The sequence below is a fragment of the Pan paniscus genome, chromosome 13, assembly GCF_029289425.2.
Source record: "Pan paniscus chromosome 13, NHGRI_mPanPan1-v2.0_pri, whole genome shotgun sequence".
Lineage (NCBI taxonomy): Eukaryota > Metazoa > Chordata > Mammalia > Primates > Hominidae > Pan > Pan paniscus.
In genome coordinates this window covers 34,092,217-34,110,880 of record NC_073262.2, presented here as the reverse complement: position 1 = coordinate 34,110,880, position 18,664 = coordinate 34,092,217, and the positions used below count along the sequence as shown (strand labels likewise).

The 18,664-nt window shown below is 34.5% G+C and overlaps 1 protein-coding gene across 3 annotated transcripts in view; it reads right to left on the bottom strand.

Moving 5' to 3' along the window:
* The window catches only part of LRP1B (LDL receptor related protein 1B), a 1,910,203-nt gene that overhangs the window by 569,803 nt on the left and 1,321,736 nt on the right, over positions 1-18,664 (bottom strand). For all 3 annotated transcript variants that reach the window (XM_034954060.3, XM_034954061.3, XM_003822825.6), the window contains exon 32: positions 13,459-13,608. In XM_034954060.3, coding sequence (XP_034809951.2) covers positions 13,459-13,608 — 150 coding nt within the window. The remainder of the gene's footprint in view (positions 1-13,458; positions 13,609-18,664) is intronic.

Sequence of the window (18,664 nt, the reverse complement as noted above, 5' to 3'; positions counted from 1 at the left end):
AAGGGGAACATCACACACTGGGGCCTGTCATAGGGGAGGAGGAGCGGGGAGGGAAAGCATTAGGAAATATACCTAATGTAAATGACGAGTAAATGGGTGCAGTACACCAACATGGCACATGTATATATATGTAACAAGCCTGCCCATTGTGCACATGTACCCTAGAACTTAAAAGTATAATAATTAAAAAAAAGTTTGCTGCACTATTTATTAACTATGTAACTGAGCAGTTAATTTAGGCTAGCTGAGCCTCAGCTGAGATTTCTAGAATAAGCAATGTTAAGGGTACGTCTCTTAGGGGATTGCTGCGAGAATTACACAAGTATAGAATTGTAAATTAAATACTAGAATGTTTTTTAAAAATTTAGACTAACAATTATTACTATTAAAAATAATAATGTTGTTCGGCCTGGTTATGAGACTACCTTTAAGAACCCAATACTCTCTACAAAGTTTTTGTTTTGTTTAACTCTTTTACTTTTGGTGTGAGTTTAAATTTTTGTTTTTGTTTTCCTTCCATTAAGCTGTTTACTTTCTATGAAAACAGACACAATCCAATATATTCCTTCTTTCCTTGCATTTCTATATACATATGTACATGTAGTACATGCCAGAAATGATTGGCTATATTTTATACATCTTTCCTCTTACTCATTTTCTCCCCATTTCAATTCAAATCCTAATATCTTAACTTTTTATTTTAATATGTGTTTCAATAAATACTTAAATTCTACAATATATTTATGGCCATGGTCATTTTACATAAACATTTGTCTGCTTGTGCTGAAAATATATTTTGGTCACAGTGGCAGGTGTTTGTGTGTGTGGCCATTATTCTATTTATTCATGTATTTTACTATTATTGAGATGTACTAAATATAAAGTGTCTTGCTGTGTGTTATGAATGAAACATATATGAATAAAGTGTGGTCCCAAATTATGGAGAAGCGAGACATGTTCGTACGTGATTATTTTAGGAGACAAAAATACTCCACTGTATTAGGAAAATACGAATGCATTCAGAGAAGAGAAAGATCGCCAATCACACTGGGGTAAGCAGACGTAGCCTTGAAACGTGGATGGTGTTTCACCCATTAGGGCAGCTAACGAACAGGGAACACACTCAAGGAACAACAAGGCAAAGAGAAATAAGTAGGGCATAATTACATAAAGAAGGAACAGTTTACCCGGATGTAGTGCACATGACTGAAGTAGGGATAGAGGAGAACAAAATGAGAGGAAGAGTTACGGGAGCAAGGCTCTTCCTTATGGTAAAAGAGTACTTGACTTGAGTCACAATCCCAGAGCGTTCATCTTACAGGACAGGGTTTTAACAAATCTTACTAATTTTTTTTGTCTATAATGTGAGACTAATAATGCTAATAATGCTTTGGATTTTGACAAATCTTATTGATTCTAAGTTTCTTTATAAGGCGAAACTAATAATGCTGTGATAACAAGATTTAGTAAATGAAAATGAAAGAAAATGAGCATTTCTGAGTAACGCTTATTTATTTCAGCCTTTGAACGTGGCTAAGTAGGTAATGCCACAGCAGGTCCTAATACAGCAGATTTTGAAAGTTTGCAGATTGGAGACAGAGAGAATGAGAGGAAGGTAAGAGGCAACTGCTGTAGCTCCGACAAGAAGTTAAGTTCCTAACCAGAGTGTGAAAGGAAAACAAACGACAACAACAGTAATGAAACAAACAAAAAGACAGGGCTATCAAATACAATAATAAAGTTAGCCATACAAATACATTTGAGGATCAAGGAAAAAACTGGCCCCAGTTCCCTCTGAGCTTAAGGCAAACACTTGGGAGAAACTATAGAACCGCTATAGAAAAAAAATAATCAGGAGAGGAGCTGCTTTAGAAGTGACAATTCAATTTCATTCTATTCAACAAGCAATTTTCCAGTGGTTGTCAATGGAAGGTTTCCATTCTCTTGGGGGAATTAAGGAAATTTGTAAGGTCATTTTTGGCTATCAAAATCACTAGGGACTATTACTGACATTTAGTGGAGAAGGAGTCAAGGATGATAAATATCTTACAAAGCGCTGAAAATAAAAATTGTCCTATTTCCTATGTCATCATTGAATACCCCAGTGGACATTTATATTGATGAAAAATCTTGTTTACAGGTATCTGAACCCAGAATGTAACTCTATTTTATATCTAAAGACAAAGCATTTTCTACATGGGTTTAAGAAATACTAAATTTTCCATGAATATAATTGTTCTTTATATTGTTCAAAATGTTACCAAAAATTGTTCACCACTTCAGAAAAATCAAGCCATCAACATCAATTCCACTTGTTATTTTAGAGCTAACGGCACAGCATACCTGCATCAGTCTGCATTTTTAGCTATTTCACTTCTAGTGATGCTTTATATGAGAAAAAGCAGCTATTTCTTCAGATATAGTATGCCCAAAGCATTTGTAAATTGAATTGATTTTTTTTATTTTAAATTACTTTGCTGTTATTTCTCATTTTATTACAGTCAGGGCATTACATTTTATTTGTTATTTAAAAAAGGGAGGCATTGACCAGAGCCAATCCTATAAATCCAAGACTATTTTTAAAAACCCTCAAAGGTACAATTTTCAATGAGTCACTTTTTTAGCAGAATGGAAAGAGAGGTACATATGTGAATTCTTAGTTAAGTAGATTCAATCTAGTCAAGCTGTCCTTATAAGGGACCATCCCTGACTCTTACATTCACGCGCTTACAAACACTGCTGTCTCTCCTCTAGGTCTCTTCCCATTCTGGCCTTCATCCAGGGCCAATTTCAATCCTACATGCCTCATGAAGTCCCCCTCTGAAGACATTTGGAAGTCTTACTTGCATTTTTATACAATGATTTGCACGGATCAGTTTTATATGTATCAATCTGTTTTCCCCTTTCATCAGCATTTCTAATGCCATGGCATTATCTTACAGCTCTCTTCTGTCCTTCATAATACTTAAGCACTTAAGCCCTGAATAAAAGTGGTCAGTATTAGTCCTATTGAAAGTTTTTTTTTTTTTTTTTTTTTTTTTTTTTTTTTTTCCGAGATGGAGTCTCCCTCTGTCTCCCAGGCTGGAGTGCAGTGGCGCGCGATCTTGGCTCACTGCAACCTCCACCTCCCGGGTTCAAGAGATTCTCCTACCTCAGCGTCCTGAGTAGCTGGGACTACAGGCACATGCCACCATGCCCGGCTATTTTTATTTATTTTATTATTTATTTATTTATTTTTTTTAGTAGAGACAGGGTTTCACTGTGTTAGCCAGGATGGTCTCCATCTCCTGATCTCGTGATCCACTTGCCTTGGCCTCCCAAAGTGCTGGGATTACAGGCATGAGCCACCACACCTGGCTGGAACTTTTATTTTAGACAAAACATAATGCAAAACCTCTCACAGTAACCCCCAGTCCTCAAAACATCAACAATAAACACAGACCTGCATTTGATTGTGGTATTCTGGGTATTTCTATAACATTTCTAGGTTTCTGTAGATCATAGTTTACAAATTGTAGAAGTAAAGGACATTTCAGAATCTGATTGACTCAAATTACTTTCAGAAAATAAAAATATAGAAATTGAAAGTTTGTTTTCTCTCATAAAGGAAAGAAATAAACCCCTCCCCCACCCCCCCCCCCACCCCCACAAAAAAAGAAAGAAAGAAAGATATGACAAAAGCAATGGAGAGCCTAGGGCAGACAGAGTGGGGTAAAAGAGAGAAGAAAAGGTAGGGAGGGAAGGAAGGAAGTTCTTCTGAAAAGCAAAGATTCCTTTGAAACTTGAAGTTTCAGCTGCTTTTTACATTCAGGGGAAGAGAGATTTAGTAAGCTTTGAAAAAAAAATCTGTACTTGACAACATGTAAAGCGGACTTGCATTGTCGGAAACAGAAGAGACTCCTTAAGGTGAACTATAAGAGGTAAGGAATTTTCAAATTATCAGACTCTCCACCTTGTTATAATAAGACAGCATATAGACTCCTTTCAAATCAGATTTCAGTGTAAATCTGCGAGTGTTCAGTTTCAGGATAACAAGATTAAATGCATCAATCCCAGAACCTGTCATTTGCCATCATTTATAATGTACCATAGATTCCATGACAACTAGCCATAATAATTTATCTTAAGAAGTAGTAAAAAGGCTTTTGATGATTTCTGTATGCTAATTTTACTAAGTTTTTTATTATATGTACTTTTTAAATTTTTCTCTTACTTAAGTATATCATATTAAGTATATCTTAGAAAATTCATAAAAAGTGTGCAAGTCGAGCACTTAGATTTTTACTTTTAAAGTTCTAAAATTATTTATTATACCAAGTGACATTTTGCTGAGAAGAAATAAATATACATTTTAAAAGCTTATCATTGAGAATTCAGCTGAAAAAGCTTAAGAGTTAGTGTAGGTAAAAACTAATTGTTTTTTTTTTTGTTTGTTTGTTTGCCATTAGCTGTAACTCACATTTTTTTCAATTATCGGAGAGGTTAAACAATTGTAAATACTTTATCATACAACGTCTAGAGGGAACATTTGAAACCTTGAATCCCCAAAAATATGAACACTGTATTCATTCTTGAGCAACTGAACATGACATTCTCTGATATGCAGATGGTGTCTGAAAGTATTTTAATCTGACAGCCTTGACTTTCCCATGGGTAAACTACCCATGTGCCTTGAATCTCCATAGCAGCTATTGTGATAACTTCAAATTTGTGAGGTGAGCCCACAGAAAGTATGAACAAATGTCCTTAAGGGTTATGTTTGCTAAAGCCTTTCAAGGGCTCCCTAAAAGACAAATGATGAGCTCATTTGGTTAACATTGATTGAAAACAAATGTTGTGTGCATAACCAAATCAACAGAGCCAGTGTTTTTCTGATTATTAGACTGTGACATGAGTCTGCAAATACACACAGAACACACCTTTTTTGATTGATCCCCATAGTAGCCAAAATTTAATCTCTTTTTAATGTTTACTTATTAATCCCATTCCTGGAAAATTGCCACTTGAAACAGGTCAATAGTATAATATATTAAAATTGTGATAAATAGAAAAATTTAGCAGAGAGCTTAAATATTTATGGAAATTGTGTAATTAAAGCCTGGTGTTTTTTTTGCCTTTACCTGTGACTCAAAGTTTCTTTTAGTTCATAGTGAGGTTAGCCAATTGCAAGTGATTCTAAGATTTGATGGTTGTTGGAGATAGCTACTTAGATATTTATAGGAAGCACAAACCTATTCTAAGACAAATTAAGCAGTTTTATGTTGCAAACTCCCATCAAATTCTTAACTAAAAGTTGAAATACTTTTGCCTAACTTATGAAACAGATTAAAATGAACTCTGATTAGCATAACTTCACAAATGAACTTTTTTATTTGTAATTTTTATGTTCTTTTGTATTGCTTTAACCTATATAATCATTTATTTAAAACTATTTCCTGTTTTATTTAAAACTAATAGTTTGATCACTAATGGATGGATCAACACATTAGTGATAAAAATCATGCAAGGTTAAAACTTTAATGGCAAAATCACAATTACTTTTGCACCAACATATAGAGAAGTAGATAAAGAGATATATATAATGGATAGATAAGAATTATATATGTGCTTGTGTACATATGTGTGTGCATATATATATGGATGCATACATACACACACACATATAATAGACTGAATATTTGTGTCCCTCAAAAATTCATATGTTGAAATCCTAATCCCCAATTTGATGGAATTGAAGAGTGGGATCTTTGGAAGGTAATTTGGTCATGAGGGTAAAGACCTCATGTATGAAATTAGTGAACTTATAAAAGGATCCCCAGAGAGCTCTCTCTCTCTCTCTCTCTTTTCTCTCTCTCATTTGTTTCCATGAGAAGATATAAAAAGTAAGCAATCTATAATCTGGAAATGGGTCCTCACCAGAACCCAACCATCCTGGCACCCTGATCTCAGACTTCCAGCCTCCAGAACTGTGAGAAATAAATTTCTGATGTTTTTAAAGCCTCTCAGCCTATGTTAATTTGCTATAGCAGCCCAAGGTAAGACATACAAATATATAAATAAAAATATATATGCCTACACCTTGACACTCAAGTAGAATATGTCATGATAATTTTAGATTCCTTACCTACAAATATCATGGCAAATACAATTTCCAAAGATCATTTAGCGCCATAAAACAACACAACAACAAAAAGCATATACAGAATGATATATAAATGAGAGCAACTGTGCATATAGTAGAATAGCAGAGAATAATGAATAAATAGCTCATAGGTGTGAGTGAAGGGTGGAGGGTAAATTCAAACTCATACCCCTTATAGGCCCCAGGGCTTAAACTCTTGACCTTGACAAATTACGACATGACTCATTTTCATAAACAATGTCAAGAGCATCTGTGATTAAATGATATGCTGACCATTAAGTACATAATTGTCAGTGATTCTCTATTTAGACATACTGACTTCAAGTTTGCTTAAATATTATTCATACCCTCAGTTCTATTTTAAAGCTATGATCCATTTACACCAGCTCTTTCATGCCCCACTAAAAAAGTACAAAATACAGATAAGCTATCATCCTTCTATTTCGTGAATTCCATCATAATTTTCAACAAGAAATAAGACTATTGTTTCTGTGACAATATTTGTTTTATATGTGTATTTTCTCTTATCTCCATGAATTGATTTGTTCAACTTTCTCTTCAGTGTAAATACAATATATGCAGTCTGCTCTCAAACTGCATATGCAGAAGGGAAAGAAATATGTTAAATAAAATCCATAAATAACCCAGAAACCCTAATTTTAGTCAATAGTTTTAAAGTCCTGCTCCTCGTAAAGGCACTAAAAACTGAACAGTGACTTGATTAACTTGAGTTTGCCTCACTGTCTCCTGCAGGCATTAGTGACCAGGAAAATGTCAAAAGTTGTGAGGAAAAAGATAAATAAAAATTAAAAATCCCTATAACTGAATACTAGGTAATCAATAGTAAAACATTACATAGCTGACTGTATACTATTTTATAGCACAAATCGTTTAAAATAATGTAGGAAACTGTTTTTACCATATCATTATCTCATAAAACAGAAGTTTTTTTAAATTTGTATTTATTTATTTACTTTTTTTTTAGACAGAGTCTCACTCTATCACCCAGGCTGGAATGCAGTGGCACAATCTTGGCTCACTGCAACCTCTGCAGCCTGGGTTCAAGCGATTCTCCTGCCTCAGCCTACTGAGTAGCTGGGATTACAGGCACCCGCCACCACGCCTTGCTAATTTTTTTTTTTGTTGTATTTTTAGTAGAGATGGGGTTTCACCATCTTGGCCAGGCTGGTCTTGAACTCCTGATCTCGTGATCCACCTGCCTCGAGCTCACAAAGTGCTGGGATTACAGATGTGAGCCACTGCTCCTGGTCAAACAGAAGTATTTTTATAAAAGAAAATTCCATAAAAAATATTTGCAAAATACTTTGAAAAAATATCTAAGAGAAAAGGTTGTCAATATAATTTTAGAGCAACTAGTTATTACTGTATATTAGAAAGCAGAAACTTTTGTATTTGCCAGCTCTGACAGTTAGGAAAACTGACAAGATCATCTTTAAAAATGGAGAAGATGGGAGGCCAAGGTGGGTGGATCACCTGAGGTCAGGAGTTCAAGACCAGCCTAGCCAACATGGTGAAACACCGTCTCTACTAAAAACACAAAAATTAACCAGGTGTAATGGCGCATGCCTGTAATCCCAGCTACTGGGGAGGCTGAGGCACAAGAATCATTTGAACCTGGGAGGTGGAGGTTGCAGTGAGCCAAGATTACGCCACTGCATTCCAGCCTAGGCGACAGAGTGAGACGCCATCTCAAAATTAAAATAAAATAAAATAAAATAAAAATAAAAATGGAGAAGAATTTGATGTTCAGAGCTATAGGTTGGTCAGCTTTTATCTAGCAACTTGAAAGGTGTTAACAGTCCTCATTAAACAGTCATTGCACCCAAAGTGTAAATCAAACCTAAGTGAGCCCCCTGGAGAATAGGAGAAGCACAGGCAATACACTATTTGAGCCATGATAATGTTAGAGGATTTCTATCTTGGAAAATTAACCTTATCACCTGGGAAGATTTATTTTAATGTAATTATGTTTTATATTTTTTAAAAAACAAAACATTTAAAAAATAATATAAAAACTGTAAAATCAGCAAAGTGTTAAGCAGTTGTTAGTTCACACAGCATTCCTTCAATCTTCTCTCACTGTCTCTTCAGATCTTTACTCAGAAGTCACTGTCTTGGCAAACTCTTGGCTACTCAGCCTCAAATTTCACCCCATAAACTTCCTTAGCTATTTTCCCTGATCTGCTATTTTTTCCCTTAATATTCAACTATCATACTATACGTTTTACTCATTTATCTGCTTTAGGGTCTGTCTTCCATGTTACTATGCAAGCTGGGATTCTTGCCACCATGTATATCAGCAGCTGGCACATAGTGGGCACTGATAAATGCTTGCTGAAAGAATGAAAGAATGAATGGCAATTGATATTTATTGCTGTTAGGGGTGCAAGTTCTACAACAAGTAGTTACATTGCCTTGTTAGGAGTTTAACTCAAATAATAGTTACACCTGACATTAGTATGTCCTTAATTTTTATTTACCCCAGGCAGAATACAAGCTCTGTTCAAACACCACTAGAAAACCTTCGTAGGAAATCCTGTATCCTGTTCTCCACAGAAGGGGCCTATTCTCCTCTGTATACTATACCAGCTCTACCAGGTGACTTTTTTTTTTCTACTAAAGTCCCCTCTAGTGGTACAGTTGGGTGTTGGCTGCCTTAATTCCATCCTTTTCTCTCAGCAACTCAATGTCACCAGTATAAATGATGACCAAACCAGAGGTGACACCTGCTGCCCTCTGTGCTGAAGCAACAACAGAAGGTTATTGTAGAAATTTTTGTTGTTGTTTTTTGTAGAGTGCTTGGCTTTTATAGTGTTAGCCTTCATAGCTTTCATAGCTAGCCTATATAGTAGGTTAGTTTGCATGGTATTTTTCTAAAAAAAAATTTTAAAAAAGATTACTTGCTAATAATTAAAAATTGTGAGATTTTAAATAAATATCTGTATTTCTTCCTTCTCCTCAAAAATAAAAGATATGGCACAAATGGTTAATATTCCTTATGGGCAAAAATAAGTGGAGCTGAGAGGTGTTCTACCACAAGTGGGACGTTCATTTTTCCCACTCCATCATAATTCCTGCCACTCCCAAGCTAGTTTAGATATTGCAGCCTAGACTCAGATCCTACTTAACATTTATGTTAGAGCTATTTGGTTTTATCACCCCTGACATACTTTACTCATTCATAACCTGCTTAACTCTATTAAGATTTGAACTTCTAAGTCTATTCATAAATAAATGACTGCCCTGTGGGTAAACATATGAATTAATATCTATAGCAGTGCAAAAAGTGACTACAAAACTTAGCACCATAAAACATTTATTGTCTCACATGGTTTCTGTGGGTCTAGAATCTGGGAGCAGCCATGTGGGTGGTTCTGGTTTGGAGTCTCCCTTGAGGTTACTTTATAGCTGTTGGCTTGTGCTAAAATCTTAACTGCCTTTCTTCCCATGTGTACTTCTCCACTGGGCTGCTTGAGTGTCCTCATAACATGTCAGCTGGCTTTGCCTAAGGACAGTGATCCAAGAGAGGGCAAAGAAGCTCATGCTTTTTATGACTTTGTCCCCAAAGCCACATATCATCACTTCCGCCTTATACTCTTAATTAAAAATGAGACAGTACCCACACTCAAAGGGAAGAAAGCTAAGCTCTACTTATTAAAAGGAGAAATAGCAAAGTGTTTATGAAACATATCTTGGTTTACAGGTCTTGACTGAGTCATCAAATAATTGCTTTATTTTGATCTAGGTACTATTTCTAAGTAAAACTAAGAGCCTCGAGTGGTTCCAATTTATAATCCTTGAGGTTTAAAAACTTGTGCAAAGTGTTCAAAGAGATTTTTTTTAAACATAGCTTTAGTATAAACTACTCTTAAATTTTTTAGTGAAAGACAAACTTTCAGTTACTTATCATTCAGCACCTATGTAGCCTCTTTGGGGAACTATCATACATTTGTATATACTAATCACTTCATAGTACAATGACTTGTTCCCTGGATGTGTAATTTCAGGATCCCTGTAGACAAATTTCTTTTTAAACATTTGTAACTGCAGTCTTAGGTAATCCCCTGGATATTGGTGAGGTTCCTGTGTTTTACTTTTTCATTGTTTTTTTTATACGACTATAGTATTCAGCCTCAGCAGCAAGTAGGCCATCACATTTTTTTTTTCTCTTCTCAAAGAGAAAGGGTGGAGGTTTTGAAAGAAGGAGAACCCTGAGGAGAAGAGTAAGTTTAAAGCCAAGCCAGAAAATGTTATAGAGACTCTTCTCCTGATTCTCTTTGGTGATGTACTTTAAATTTTAAATCCTCAGACTGCTAGGTGTATTTTGATATGTCCAGTTAACATATTGCCAGTAGAGGCATTATGAGGTTTTTTGTTGTTTGTTTCGAAGCTGAGTCTTGCACTGTTGCCCAGGCTAGAGTGCAATGGTGCAATCTCGGCTCACTGCAACCTCCACCTCCCGGGTTCAAGCGATTCTCCTGCCTCACCTCCCAAGTAGCTGGGATTACAGGCACCTGCTACCATGACTGGCTAATTTTTTGTATTTTTAGTAGAGACAGGGTTTCACTATGTTGACCACGCTGGTCTTGAACTCCTGACCTCATGATCTGCCTGGCTCAGCCTCACAAAGTGCTGGGATTACAGGTGTGAGCCACCGTGCCCGGCCAAGAGGTTTTTTTTTTTTTTAATTTTTTTTATTTATTCTTTATGTTTCAGAGCTACTCAAATTACAGTGGCAAAAAGGGGCATACTTACACAGCAATTTACTTGTTAAGAGAATTTTAATTTCTGCAAGGCGGGGTTCCTCTACAAAGCTGATGTCATAACAGATTCACAGCATTGACACAATATGGGCATTATGATCTCATTCAAATTTTCTCCTTCTTCCATTTATCAGTCAACAAGCCTAACATCTTTATTTTTTGCTAAGATAGATACCTGCTCCATTTTTTGATACTATATTTACAGCACTGAGCTCTGTTAGTTTAGTATTCATTTTCTACTCAGAACACGGTCAGCAGCAGTATTAGCAGAAATAAACCTTCATAAAGCCTTAAATATTTCTACAAGGTAACAATTTTATTATTTTTTTTCCCTTAAAAGTCACTGAATTTCCTTGAAATATTATTCAAGATTTTTAACAGCTTTCCTCTAATTTACTGAGTTCCTTAGTTATGCTATTTGATAGTTTGGGTTTCATAAAGTACATTGGAAATAAGTTTTTGAAAACATAATGTGGGTGATAATTTAGAGACTGTTGCAGCTTACTCAACTACTTTCAGAATTTAAACTCTGCTTATTTTTATTTAAAATATGTACAAAGACTCATAAGACAAAATATTATTGTTCATTTTCTAATACTGAGTAATATATTCTGTTTTTTTAAAAAAAGTCATCTTATAGACACTATAAAACAATTGTCAATAAATTCCTACTGTAAAATAACCTATTTGTCAAGTACAACCCTTTTGTTTTATATATATGTAACTTCTGGATATATACAATGAAAAGAATGTCAATATAATGCTCTATATATAATAGCACAGAAATTGCCCAAAGACTCAAAAGCAAATTGGAGACTTAAATACAAAATGATTTCTCTTTTACACATTTAAATTTCTCATCTGAAGAAAAACTATTTAAAAAAACTGATTCTAAGAAATAATTTAGAAAAAATATATAATTAAAAGGTATAGCAGAAGGACAGTAGTTTAAGAATAAGCTTAAGCAAATGAAAACCACTAAACATCTGATGAAGTATTCTATCACATATCTGGAAATTTCCAACTAGGGAAACGTAGAGAGTGCTTTAAGGACCAAATTAATAGGCATCAGATGCCAACTCTGACATTTCCATAGAACTCTACTTTTCAAAAAGTACATTCCTTTAGAACTTCAAGTGATTCTCACAACTTTGTGATATAGGCAGATATTTTAATGTCTATATTTTTCCCTATAATAAAAATTGAAATAGAGATCATCTTAACACTTAAGGTTTGTTAAAACAATCTCTTATTCTCTTTCCTTCACAAGAGAGAGGAAGACTCATTCTTAAATAAAATTTGCAATATTTAAACCTTGTTCACCTTCATCTAGATATTTTTAATTTAATTGAAAATCAAAGATGATAAAAATATTTTTTGTCTAGAAAATGAATTTCCAAATCTGTCTCAATTAACAACTGTTTACTTATTAACATATACTCATGAAAATTCATTACCAAAAAAATAATAAAACAACAACAACATCAAAAAAAAACCTCACAAACCTGAGAAATAGTAAAATGGCTAAAAGATTTAGAATATAGAATTAAAAGGCATAAATTTTTACCTATATAAATAAATGTAAAAATGTATTCAAATGGGCTTTTCATAAATTGTATGTTTTTAAAAATTATTCTGAATATATCACAATATTCAGAATTATAAATATTAAATAATTTTCTGATTATCATCCTGTAACCGCAAATGCAATTACTGAAATTCTTTGTAGATTAGCCAATCCTCACACCCCTCACCTACCACAAACTTCAGCTTAGAGCCAGCCATTCACTAAATCAAAACTCAGCCATCCTCAACAAAGAGTTCTTCTTTATGCATCCACTCCTAACATCTTTTGAAAAATTCAAACTATCTTTTTAAACTGAAACTTACATTTCAAAAATTAGCTTCTAATACCAATATAGTCGAGGTTAATTATTTGCTCCATGGAAGCCATACCTCCCTTTTAGCTTCCTAATCATTTTACTTACCTGGCACCTTTGTTTCCCTAGAAGATTGAATCAAAGGAATGGAAATAACACTCAAATAAGTAAAATCTCTACTCACTCCAAAATACTGAAAATAATTATTCAATGGGAAATTATTTCAATCATTGGTCAAATGGACCCTGTTGTCTTGTCTTTTGAATTCTATCTATGGATCAAGCTATTCTTTATTAAATGGAGATAAGCCAGGTTTGACTTTATTGTGACAAATGCACTAGGCCCTTAGACTTTAGAGGACTGTAGTAGAACACAGAAAATAACAACTGTAAAATAATACAAGTCATAGTAAGCCAAGAATCAGTAACAGTAAAGTTAGTATTGCTAACACTAAGTTTCTGATCTGGATAATCTTATAAGTCTGTTTGCTAAAGGGGAAAAGAAGGAAGAGAAGAAAACCTCATAGAAGTGTTCAATTTGAATATAGTTCTAGTGTTAGTGGAGCAGTAACTTTCCTAAGCTTTTAACAGGTCATAATAAATCAACCCCCAAGCAATACAAAGCAACCAAGCTATAGAATAATTTCACTTACCCATGATGGTTAGGGCTGTAGCTTTTGTTAATTCTTCTTTCATTGACTCGATTACTTCTAAATTACCACCATCCAGGTTGCATCTATTTATGGTTCCATTCCCCGAACTGATCCAATAAAGCTTGTTTTCCACATAGTCTATCGATAGACCTGTAATTAAATTTTACGACTTAGACATAATGATAGCCACTTAAATTGTAATATCCACCTAGCATCACTGGATTTGAGGGGAAAAAAAATAAGTTGAAAGTTCAGATTTTTGTCTTTACAAATAAGATCTGGCTAACAGGGAAATACACATATGCTGTTTTGGGTTTTTTATTTTGTTAATTTTTTAGAGACAGGGTCTCACTCTGTCATTTATACTGGAGTGCAGTGGTGCAATTATAGCTCACTGCAGCCTCAGACTCCCAGGCTCATGCAATCCTCCCATCTCAGCCTCCTGCAGAGCTAGGACTACAAATGTGCACCACTATGCCCAGCTAATTTTTATTATTATTTTTTTTAATAAAAGGGGCTCACTATTTTGCTCAGGCTGGTCTTGAACTCCTGGGCTCAAGGGATCCTGTCACCTTGGCCTCCCAAACTGCTGAGATAACAGGCATGAGCCATGGCACCCAGCCAACATAAACAGTTTCAACTGACAGAGAAACGTTATACTTTTATAGGCACTTAACAGCTATCTCTATGGATTACCAACATAATCTGTGCCACTGAGAGAAATGACAGCTCCATTTTACAGATACAAAAAAGAGTACCTAGAGTAGATAAGAAATCTGTGTTCATAGCTAGTTAGTGGACATTCCATATATTTTTTGAAAGTTTCTGTTTCCAAATTGAGTGCCTGCCCTCTTCATTATGCCACTTTGCCTCAGAAAGTTTTAATGTGTAATGACTCATTTGGGATACTAATTTAACTGATGAAATTTATAATTACTCATCTATTTTCCATAAAATTTACTTAGGCAGTTACAGATTTAAATTGGTGATTTCATCCTTCTTCAAGTAAATCCAAAAATGGAAGATTTTCAGCAAATAGTAATTTTACCAAAGTACAGAATTAAATTGAGCTCATTTGGTGGTTGATATGGGGGAGATAAACCATTTGGCAAGTGAGTGAATCAAGCCAATGACTTAAGACCCTAATCTCGACCTGGCACAGTGTGTCACGGAGGTAAGGCTAGGCTTTATTGTATTTTATGGGCAACTTCACATATTACAGTGGTGGCCATCATTGTCAGAGGTCTCAGGGTAGGTACTTTTTGTTGGCTAAAGGTCCTTGGCACACATCTACTTAACTACTGGCATGCTCAGCAGAATCAGTATCCACATTTTAACAATAATTCTGTAGAACCATGTTGACCTTCTGTGATCCATAACTACTCACGGAAAAGTATATGTGGGCATATACTCAAGCACACAATGCAACCAACTGTTCCTGGGATCTCTCTCAGAGAATAAAGTGAACAAATCACAAATAATTCCTTCCCTTAAAAAACAAAAAAAGATGAAAAGAAGGAAGGGCAGATGATTGAAGAGACACACAGATTCAAGTGCACTGAGAAAAGGTCAAATATAGCCTAATAATTCTCAACTACAGGGATTCCCAGGACAAAGAATGTGAATCGTTAAATGCATTTATCTCTATGGATTAGACCCTCTTTTTTTTTTTCTGAGCGTTGGGGTCTCTCTCTGTTGCCCAGGCTGGAATGCAGTGGCACAATCATAGCTCACTGCAGCTTTGAAATCCTGGGCTCAAGCAATCCTCCCACCTCAACCTCCTGAGCTGCTGGAATTATAGGTGTGAGCCACCTTGCCTAGTTCTATTTTTTTTTCCTTTTTCTTTTAGTAAGTGCATGATTCTATAGGAACAAGGTAAAGCTAGCTTATGCTCAGAGTCAGGACATGTGTGGAATGTAAGGTAATGACTGGCCACAGGGCTTCTGTGTTTCTAACTAAATTCTGTGTCTTGATCTGGGCACTGGTTATATAGGCAAGCTCATTTAATCAACATTTGTCAAGCCATATATTTAGGATGGTTTACTCTTCAATATGTACGTGATTCTACAATATAAAGTTTACATCTAAAATGAGGGAAGAAGCTAGGGAGTATATGGGAAGTTTAAGCAAAATAAAACAAAACCTCCTAAATCAATGCAATACACAATGCCAAGCAATTTAGTTAAGAGGGGGCTTCACAGAGGGAAGAATTTTGTCTCTCTCTTTTTTTTTTTTTTGGATCTGAGTTCACCAGAGTCTATTATTCAACATCTTTGCTTCTAGACTGTGCCTAGAGAAAAGAGGCTTTGTCATAGTCGTCTTATTATATTTGCTGTCTAGCATGATGACTAGAATTGCCAAGAAAATTAATAAACATCAAATGAATGGCAGACTATTTAGTTAATTCCATCTTGAAACTATAGCTTGTTTTCAAAGAGTTCTGCCTAGAAAAGTTTAGTTATCTTCTCAACTGAATTTTTTTTTTTTTCAGACGGAGTATCACTGTGTTGCCAGGCTGGAGTGAACTGGCATGATCTCAGCTCACTACAACCTCCACCTCCCGTGTTCAAGCAATTCTCCTGCCTCAGCCTCCCAAGTGGCTGGGACTATAGGCACGTGCCACCATGCCCAGCTAATTTTTGTATTTTTAGTAGAGATGGGGTTTCACCATGTTGGCCAGGATGGTCTCGATCTCTTGACCTCATGATCTACCTGCCTCGGCCTCCCAAGTGCTGGGATTACAGGCGTGAACCACAGCACCTGGCCCCAACTAAATATTTTAATGTACTACTTATATCCAGATACTGTAACAAGTATAGAGGAAGAGCAATGATTCAACATCTCTACTTAGTATGACTTAAATATTTAAATTAATTTTAATATTGAATAGCTTCAAATTAATATTTTTGAGATTCACAAAAACAATATTTAAAGTTTCTATATTAATATCTATATATATGTATGCATATGATGCATATCACATAACTCCCTCCATATATCTTCTTTCCTGTTAAGTATATTAGCTTAACCCTTAAATGTTCTTGGGTGCATTTATTCTCAGGTTCATAAAATACAATTGCAATGCTTTACAAATCCTATTGTGAATTTTAAAAACTGGTGACATATGCTTTATATTCATAATATAGATATACATAGAAGTATAATACGTATCTCTGAAGTTTATTAATGCAAATGTTTTTGCATCATAAGATTTTTCATTTTGTTATTATCATTCACTAAAGTCCCAACAACACTAAATGATTAATTGGTATACATGATGCTGGAATAATTTCTGAATCAGTTCTCTGTTGTGCTAATATTTAAAAAAATGAATCACTAGGCAGTGAACAAATAATTGTTTAATGCAATTAAAACTACTCAGTGATGTCAGAATGCTAAATCAATACCCATGAGAAAACAGTCAAATGTGAGCATATTTATAAAACTGTCCTGGAACTTATGCAAAGAAATATAATTATGTCTGTATGAAAGGATCCTCAGAATGGGTGACTTAAATTTGAAAATCTTCAAAGGCTATATAGAATCTGTCTGAAGAATGTATCAATTGTAATACAGTCTCATTTTTATAAGACATATTTAACTAATTTTTGAAATCATCTGAATCTGGCTATCAAAAGAGGAAATCTAGATCCAATAATATAATAAGTATACGAAAAAAATAAGTCACTATTTAAATTGAGAAAAAAATTTATGAAAAGAAAAATTTATCTTTTTACTTATCTTTTCTATTTTTATAAAAATACAGCTAATCCATATGCTTTAATTCTAACATTCCTTATTATCAGTCCCGAATTTTCCTTTATATATTACTTTATTTGAACATTTTGATTTAAATAGGCCAGTTTAATTGTTACTGAGACAATGAAAATTGCAAAAATTATGTAATTTCTCTCATAATAGAAATATTCTACATATTAATGTAAGAAACTAAATATTTTTAAAATAATGTAATTTACCTACATACAGTATTTCATATATTACTGAAAAAATTAAGTTTGTTAAGTTTTAAGTGTTGTTACAATTAAGACTAGGCAGTTCATTTTATGTGTCTCATTTGTTTTCTAAGTGGCTCAAAATTAAATAAATATACTATGCAGTATGGAGTTAAAAAATTGCAAAAGTATAAAAAAGGAATTTAAAAAATTAAGAATTAAGGCTTTCAATCGATATTTTTAATACATTTCCATCACTTAGCAAATTTAACCTCAAAATTCTTATCCCTAGCTGAGAATTTTAATTATCTGGAAAGTTATTTTAAAATATTGATCCCAGAGCCCCAGTCCACAAAATTTCAGTTTAATTGGTTTGGGCTGGTCCTGGGCCTCAGTATTTTTAAAATATCTCTGCAGGTAATTTTGTGATATACAATTTAAAAAAAATTGTGTTAAACATTGCATATTTTTATAAGCTTTCAAATGTAATATTTTAGTAAATTCAACTGGGCCTTTTAAATTTTGCTGGAAAGAGTATCACAATGGTGAAACCTTTGGAGACAGGGGAACGGTAGAGATGTAGATATGGGAAATAGACACACTATGAATATTAAAATGTAGAGGATTAACTTCCAGGCCTCTACACAGGTATAATAAATATAATCAAAATCTTCTAAATATTCTTTTTCTGGCACTAACTTCAGACAGTAGAAAACAACTCCTTCTGCTTCTGGGACTGTGAAAGTTTTAGAAACTGACCATTGAACACAGTAAACACAGAAAACATAGAGAAATACCAATAAGTTACATCACATGCTATACCTGTAAAAGAATTATAATATTCTAAATACCCCAAAATGAACATTTTTTCAGGCTTCATCAGAAATGGCATCACTATTCCTATTCCTGGGGCAGAACTGTTTTGGAAACATTAAAACTTTAGCTCTGATGGAGGCTAGTTATTACATGGAGAAGGATTCACTATTAGGCTATCTCAAGAAATGCTTTATCCATCCTGAGAATATTTGGGTTTTGCTGGGTGAAGAATGGATGTGCTGGCTGGGCACTGTGGCTCATGCCTGTAATCCCAGCACTTTGGGAGGCCAAGACGGGCGGATTACTTTCAGTTAAGAGGTTGAGACCAGCCTGGCCAACATGGCAAAACTCCATCTCTACTAAAAACACAAAAAAAATTATCCAGGTGTGGTGTCAACACGCCTGTAGTTCTAGCTACTCGGGAGGCTGAGGCAGGA